This window comes from Antedon bifida, chromosome 4 (genome assembly GCF_963402885.1).
Source record: "Antedon bifida chromosome 4, ecAntBifi1.1, whole genome shotgun sequence".
NCBI classification, from domain to species: domain Eukaryota; kingdom Metazoa; phylum Echinodermata; class Crinoidea; order Comatulida; family Antedonidae; genus Antedon; species Antedon bifida.
The window spans coordinates 12,983,406-12,991,750 of NC_136229.1; the positions used below are offsets into that span (position 1 = coordinate 12,983,406).

Here is an 8,345-nt window from a genome sequence, read left to right on the forward strand (position 1 = left end):
TTTGAAAATAAGGAGATAATGCATGTTGATCTCGGGAGGACTGAGTGTTTTTGAGTTTATAAAATAAAGTTCAAACAAATTTATTTATTCGTACTGTTTTATTATTTTTCTATGATTTGCTGACCGGAAAAGTTGGGGTGGGTTACTATTTTCAGGTGCCTAATTTAAGATTAGTAATAATAACCCACTACTCCAATAGTAATCCCCCTTTCCCCCCACCACTTCAAATAGTAACCCACCCTAAAAAACAATCAAAAAATAATAACCCAGGGTTACAATTAGAAGATTTACGGAATCAATTAGTTTAAACTAATTAATACATGCTATAGACTATTGTAGCCCAAATATCAAATTACACTTTTAATATTGCAAACATTTCCAAATTGATCAACTTGTAGTATATAACCATGTATCAATTAGTTTAAACTAATTAATCCATGCTATAATCTATAGACTATTGTAGCCCAAATATCAAATTACACTATTATTTATCAGCCAAGTAGCCTTTTTTGCAATTAAAATCTCATTACACGGAATCTCTTCGATGTTATAGAACACACTTCTCGTAGGCGTGTTGAATATGTGTGTAATAGCGTGTTGTATAAACGCGCCCTTAGGTGCAACAGCCTGACAAATTGATATGGTAACACTATTAAAAACAAGTATATCAATCAGAACGTTAACATACGTTATGTTATATCTATTTTCAAACCTTTTAAAATCAAAAACTCATCAGCATCATTTTTTCATTCTTAACTTTCATCCTTATAATTATCCAATTTTGAATTGAGAATCCAGGATTTGATGTCAACAATTTCGCTACCTCTTTCTTGCCTGCAAAATGAGAAAAACAAAAATGCAATTATTCTATCATCTCTTACAGGTGTATTTGTCCTAAATTTGTCCTATTTTTAGGACAGCTATCCACTTGGAATCGAGAAATTGAATATTTGCGACCAACAACCGGCCCATATTTTATAACTACTGTAGTATAACTGTACTTGTTCAAAAATAACACTATATTGATCTCTTTCCCTTTAATGTTCAACAATATTCCAATTAAAATGCTTAAATACAGAAGTATAGGCCTACATATGACAACCTCAGACATCCATCCTATATTAGACTGGGTTCCAGCCCGTAAATTGTGGCACATATGGCGTTTTATACGTATAATATAATACTCAGATTTACGCACTGGGGAAATATGTGAAGAAATCGATTTGCATGCCCGCAAACATCCGATAAGAATGACGTAGGTTATCATACCATATGTGCCAAATTATTTATCTTTACTATTTACGGGCTGGAACCCAGTCTAATCATATATATGCACTGCTCTTTAACCAATTGAATGCTCTTTGGCATGTGAAGAACGAACCTTTTTAAATATAAACTTACCTGTGTGATCGTCATGGTTGTATAGGTCATCTCCTATAGTAGTAAACAAAAACAATTTATAACATTAATATTTTATACATTTTCGTTCTTGATACATTGTACATTTGTGTTTTCAAATGTTTTGCTGCTAATATTGTAGTAGACTTACCTGATGTTGTGGCAATTTCTAGTTGTCCATAATTATCAGCATCATCTGCTGATAAACAACAATAAAATGTTAAGAATGTAATTGTGTCTGATAAGTGCCATTTCCGGCATCTACAGTTGCACAACTCTTAAACATTTCTTATGACACAGGGACAGATTGGAATGGAAAATGGGACATGGATTAATTAATTTTAACACTAAAAAAGAACTTCATAGAAAGAGTCAATCTTAATTTCACCTCACCTCAGCACCAGCTGGTATAGATTTTTATTAGTAATGTTTTATAAGCTTACCTGTGATGTTTTCTTCTTCTTTAAAAGTTTCATCTGCTGATCAATAATAAATGAAAAGTTAACAATTTAATATATTCCTAATATATATCTGTACATTAAGTACTTTGATTGCACTGATTGCATTGAAGAACTTAAGATCTACCATAAAATTTGTTTCCATGTTTAGAAGCAACAAGTATATGGTCTTGATTTTATGGCACTCTGGAATTGTCTCTTCTATTAGCAAAAGAAGTATTCTCATTTTACATACTTTGTTTATAAACTATATTAAAGCTTACCTGTAAAAGTATTCATTTCTACTTCTAGGCTTCTGGGTTATCTCCTATAGAAAAACACAATAAAATAATTAATTAAAAAAAATTAAGTTTTCTTATTCTTCTTACCTGTACAAGTGTTGCCACTTGTTAATTTGACAAAATTTGCTGATTTTTCAATTACCTACTGGCAGAACAGGTAAGTAAAAGATATGTACTGTGAGGGTAATAAGCTGTACGAACTATATAAAGGGCAGGAAATATTTTGAGATAATCTAGGTTTTGGCGAGATTCTGGTTTTTAAGGTGTTTATGCTTTGTGAGAGTGAAGTTTGCATTGTACCAGCAACAATGCCTATTTTTTTTTTTAAAAGATGTGCCGTGTTTAACGTTTTCACCCGCAACTACAGCAATTGCATTATAATTCTTCAAGGTTGATATGTCCTTGGCTATTGGCTGTTCTTGTGGCCTCGAAGTCTCTGCTGCCTGCTTTTTATTTTGGGCATATACCGCATCACATGCTTGTGCATATCTAGCACTTTCCTGATCTCCTGTGATTTGTGATCATTATCTGTTATTAAAAACAATCCACTTAATATGTTCCCTTATAGAAGTATTTTAACACAACTTGTTATTAAGTTGCAAAATACTGAAATTAAAGACTGCCTGAACCCAAAACAAGTAAGTGCCAGACAAAAAGCCTAAGGAAAAGCCTAGAATATTATATTTATCCTTGTTTGACCAATGTTTGACCAATATTTATCCAATTGTTCTGGAGGTTGTCTTTAATTTGAGGTGATTTATACAGCCGATGAAATCAAATTTGAAAGAAGTCTGTAATTGGATTTTTATGGGAGTGACTTGTAGGTACTTTTGGCTAGTCTTCAACATAAGTTGCTCTTAGAGTGGATACGATAGTCTACAATTGAAGATGCTTTTAAAATTGGGGTAGGGGGAAGTATTAATAGAAGGTAGTGGGTTAAATAGAGGGAGACCTGCATTGAAAATTTGAAATGGACTGTTAGTCTTCAAAAAGAAGTTGCTCTTAGATTGGATACGTCACTAGTCTACAATTGATGGTGATTTTTGAATTATAATGCAGTATTAAATAGAAGATGGATGGTTAATTAGAGAGAGAACTGCATTGACAATTTGAAAATGACTTAATTAATTAAAAAATCACCAACCATGGAATCCAGATGTTCTGCAATATCCGTTGTAAAATCTTCAATTAGATTAAACTGAACATTAAATTTCTCCAAAACTTTTACTGTTGATCTGCGATTGATATGTGGAAAACACCCTCAATGACAGAAAACTCTGTTGAGTTGATACCTTCTAGCGTGGATGAGTTGGAATAAACAATGCTGAATTCAAAGAAGTAACCACTTCCCCACAGATTAATGGCAAGATCAGTGAAGTTGGCCCAGCCATGGATTATATCTACAGTGTTGTTGCTGATGAGCTCTGCATCAGATACTCCTGGGCATTTTCCATGGATGTGAAGAATGTCCCAGATTTTGCACAATTTCAGCCTGAAAAAATCAAAAAATCATTGAATAATTCCTTTTTTTCGTAGAATATTTGTATCAAACCTATGGTGTATTACCAAAGCTTGATAGCCTACAGTATATTGGAGTTTAGAAAGAATTGTGTTAAAACCTACACTGGTATCCAATATAGAGATGCAAGGCTGAACCTCAAATGGATGGTTCTCCATAGCATCAGCCGTAAACGTATACTCATTGTGCTTTGGAATTGATAGATGATTTCTACTCCTTGGTCACTAGATGCCTCTTCTTCAGCTTGCTTCTCAGAATACCTGTGAACCAATTAGTTATGTTGGTTTGTAATGATATAGGCATTATGGTTATGTTTGTTGCACGCCACACATGAGAATACAATTTAAGACTTTGGACAAGACGATACAAGCCAGTTCTATACTACAGTAACTCTACAGAAAACTCTACTTCAACTCATTACTTCTTAAAATGTGACTTACGTTTCATTGCCTGTACTTGGACCTCCTGTTGTATTTGTTGCTCTCACACCCCTTGTTGGGTCTTCAGCTGGGGGAGAAGAATCGGTCATTGCTAATAACCTCAACTTCAAGACTCTCGTACAAAGTACCGGTTTGTGCTGCATTAACAATTTCTGCTTGAAGGTTAACTAACTCATCATGTTCAAGGGTTGAATTGCCTGTAAGGAAAAAATATTAATTATTGTTTAGATATTAAAAGAATAGGTAATTAAATAAAATTCAACTCATTTCTAAACATATGAAACTGAAAAAAGAAGAAATCTGGATAGATTATGTGATACTTTAATATGGTTAAAGAAAGCTATTTACTTATTATATATACCAAACTGGCAAGATTGTTAACAAGATCTTCTTCATAGAAGTCGTCAACATCAACAGGAGCCACACCAAAGTCAACCATTATAACCGGTGTAGTGATGATGTCAATTGGGTCACTACCACGTATAAGTATCCAAAGAGTCTGCCAATCGCGATCACAATAGTTCTCGCCATAAATGCTGGAGTCAGGAGTTGGCATGAACTGATCGTTTGGATCTTCTGGAACCCATATTTCTCTTTCTATTAATGGCAATGATGTCGAAAGAGTTGACAATTTTAAATATCTTGGACTTACATTTGATTCACTTTTATGTCATGGAAAGAGCATGTTGAACAAGTAGCTTCTAGAGTATCACAACGTATCGGTATTATTCGTAGATTAAGATATTATATTCCAAATTTTGCTTTAAGACTACTTGCTAATGCAATAGTATTACCTTGTTTTGATTACTGTAGTAATGTTTGGTCAAATTGTAACTTAGAACTTGTTAATCGTCTACAAGTACTTCAAAATAGAGTAGCTAGAATCATTCTTTATGCTGATATGTACACCCCTATAACAGAATTGATGTCCTCACTAAAATGGAAGAGTGTCCATGACAGATGGGAAAATGATTTATTAATTATGCTATTTAAATGCCTACAGGGTTTAGCACCATCTTATTTAACAAATCTATTCAAATTTATGGACACTTTTCACACAAAAAATACAAGAAGTCAATCAACAAAAACTCTAAATGTTCCAGCATGGAACAATATTTATGGAAAGAGAATGTTTAATTATAGAGCATCAACCTTATGGAATAATCTTCCTGTACATATCCGTAAAAATTATGAGACACTTAGTCAAGTTGAATTTAAACATCTTGTATAACTTCTATTGTACATAGTTTTAATATAGCTTTTACTTTTATTTTTCTTGTATTTTTTTTTCCAAATCTGGACCTCTTGGGAGACCAGTACTTCCAGAATAAAGAAAGATTTGTATTGTATTGTATTGTATAGGAACATATCTCCATCCAGCTGCCCGTTATTTGACATGACATAGTGACCTTGATGGTACACATCTAAGCGTTGAGGATTGGCATACCAGATGCCGACAACTATTTTCTGATCTGGAGCTGTGTTCAGGAAATGAAGTCATAACGTTTGAGGATTCGTTGAACTCTCATATACATCTCATAAGTCTCTCCAATTGCAACGATAGACATAAATGTGCTGATGCGCTCTTGACATGTGTACCCATGACACCAGCCGTGATCTTGTGGTCCATTGATCAAATCAACATAACCGTTAGACCCAATGACGATTGGTGAAGACGTCGTAATTCTTGGTCAGGATCAAGACTTTCAATAATCAACATAGCGTAATCATAGTCATAGCATTCAAAAGCCTGCCAAGATTCATGCCATATGCAGTCTTCTGTACCAATGATACCTTAATGAAAAGAGCAGATTATATAAAAGATCACAGCTACAACACAGTGATTCTCCTACTTCTCAAAAAAGGGATGCCACAATAAAATTGCGTGCCCAGTCTCGGTGAATGGACTGGTCTTGTTTCAAGAGTGCAACTTTAATAGGAGGAAAGATTTAGGGAAGAATCACAGTTTACAAAAGCTAAAATTCAACATTAAAGCAGACAACCAACCTTTATGTGGACATTTTTCATCATAAGGAATTTTAAGTCCACGTCTCGGATCTCTATCCCACTCGTATGGAGAATCAGGAATAACATAACTTTTAACTTTTAAATGTAAATAGGTTGGGTAATCATCAGGAATAGTCCTGAACAGGGAGATGAGCGCCCCTGCCCACCGATGAGTTTCGGGATCCCTTTCACCCGGAGGGAGAGTACCCGTCAGGGTCCCTACCAAGGGTTACAGGTCCCAGGTTTTTAGTTGTTTTTAAAATTGTTCCATGACCTTCTCATCAAAATTAACGTCTCTCATAAAATTAAGAAAAGTTGTGCTATGTCAACATAATGTCAATGACGGCGAAATGTCCCCAATATTGGGGATAGCTATGAAAACAAGTAAAGTAAGTAAGTAACTTGTATTTCAAGGCAAAAGAAATTACTACAGAGGAGAAGAAACAAGCAACACTGTTAACAGTTATTGGCCCATCATCTTATAAGCTTTTACGAAATTTGGTTACACCAGAAAAACCCAAGGATAAAACATTCGATGAGCTGGTAACAGCTATGAATGGGCATCACAGTCCAGTGCCTAGTGAAATTGTACAGCGATACAAATTCAACTCACGCTTTCGACGTGATAATGAAACAGTGCCTGAATTTATGGCATCGCTTCGATCGATGGCAGAATTCTGTAACTTTGGAGCCTCGCTCAATACAATGTTACGAGATCGTCTAGTTTTTGGCGTCCGTAATCACGGAATTTGGTCTTTTGGCAGAAAAAGCACTGACACTGGAAAAAGCTGTTGAAATTGCAACTAGCATCGAAACTGCAACAAGAAATGTAAGAGATCTGGCGCAGCCAACCTCTGCAGCTGCAGTTGAAAATGTAAACAAAATTGCTTACAAAAAGAAGTCAAAATTTACATCAAATACAAATAAGAAGTCGAAACCATGTTTTCGCTGTGGAAAGAATAACCATTTGCCAGACAAATGTTATTTTAAGTAAACAACTTGCCATTATTGTAGCAAGGTAGGACACATTCAATCTGTTTGTCTTAGCAAAAAGAAGGGGAAGCCCCAAACAGTTAAAAATGTTGTGGCAGATGAGCCAAGCGATGAACCAAGCAACATAGCTACAGATATGTATGAAGAATTATTTGGAACAAAGACCACGTCTAGTTCTCCACCTCATCATCAAAGTTAAGATACTGTTAGATGGTTTGGATACTGAAATGGAAATTGACACAACAGCCTCGGTATCAATAATGTCGCAGACGAAATTTAGGCAATTATGGCCTGAAAGAAAACTTGAACCATCGTCAGTTAAGCTACGTACGTACACTGGACAAATAATGGATGTTTTGGGTAAAATTAATGCTGAAGTTACATACCAGAGTACTACTACAATATTACCGTTAACGATTGTGCGAACAAATGGACCTACCCTAATTGGTCGAGACTGGCTTCAGTTTATAAAGTTGGACTGGCAACAAATCAAGGTAATAAACCAATTAGATTTAAGTTCACTGCTTGGTAAATACCAAGAAATATTTAAAGATGAACTAGGTACCCTTAAGGGTACTGAAGCAAAAATGTATGTTGATAAAGAGACAATGCTAAAATTTTGCAAAGCCAGAAATGTTCCGTATGCTTTGCGACAGAAAGTAGATGACGAACTTGATCGCTTACAACGAGAAGGCATTATTGAACTTATACAGTTTTCAGACTGGGCTGCACCAATAGTTCCGGTACTTAAGGCAGATAAATCTACCATTAGGATCTGTGGTGACTACAAAATTACTGTAAATAAAGCAGCCAAAGTTGATCAGTATCCTTTGCCCCGAAGAAAAATTTACTAAATTGGACATGTCACAAGCGTACCAACAATTACTCTTGGATAAAGATTCTCGAAAATATGTTGTAATCAACACTCAAAAGGGACTTTACAATATACACGGTTGCCGTTTGGAGTCTCTTCAGCACCAGCGATTTTCCAGCGTGTCATGGAAGGACTATTACAAGGAATTAAAGGTGTTACAGTATACCTGGACGATATATTAATTACAGGAAAAAATGACTTTGAGCATTTCGAAACTCTTGAAACCGTCCTAAAGCGACTGGCAGATGCTGGACTTCGTCTAAAAAAGAGTAAGTGTGTTTTTATGGTTAAATCTGTTGGTTATTTGGGACACCTGATCGACAAAGAGGGATTGCATCCCACAAACGCCAAAGTGAGAGCAATTAAAGATGCTCC

General features: G+C 35.2%; 1 protein-coding gene across 1 annotated transcript; it reads right to left on the reverse strand.

The window, feature by feature from the left end:
• Positions 1–3,844: 3,844 nt before the first annotated feature.
• On the reverse strand, positions 3,845–5,623 carry LOC144840916 (fibrocystin-L-like). The gene is made up of 4 exons (XM_078697006.1): positions 5,362–5,623; positions 4,445–5,030; positions 4,097–4,293; positions 3,845–3,916 (listed from the first exon to the last, which is right to left on the reverse strand). The coding sequence occupies exons 2-3, from the start codon at positions 4,650–4,652 to the stop codon at positions 4,160–4,162; spliced, it is 342 nt and encodes a 113-aa protein (XP_078553132.1). The 5' UTR covers positions 4,653–5,030; positions 5,362–5,623; the 3' UTR covers positions 3,845–3,916; positions 4,097–4,159.
• Positions 5,624–8,345: the final 2,722 nt, after the last annotated feature.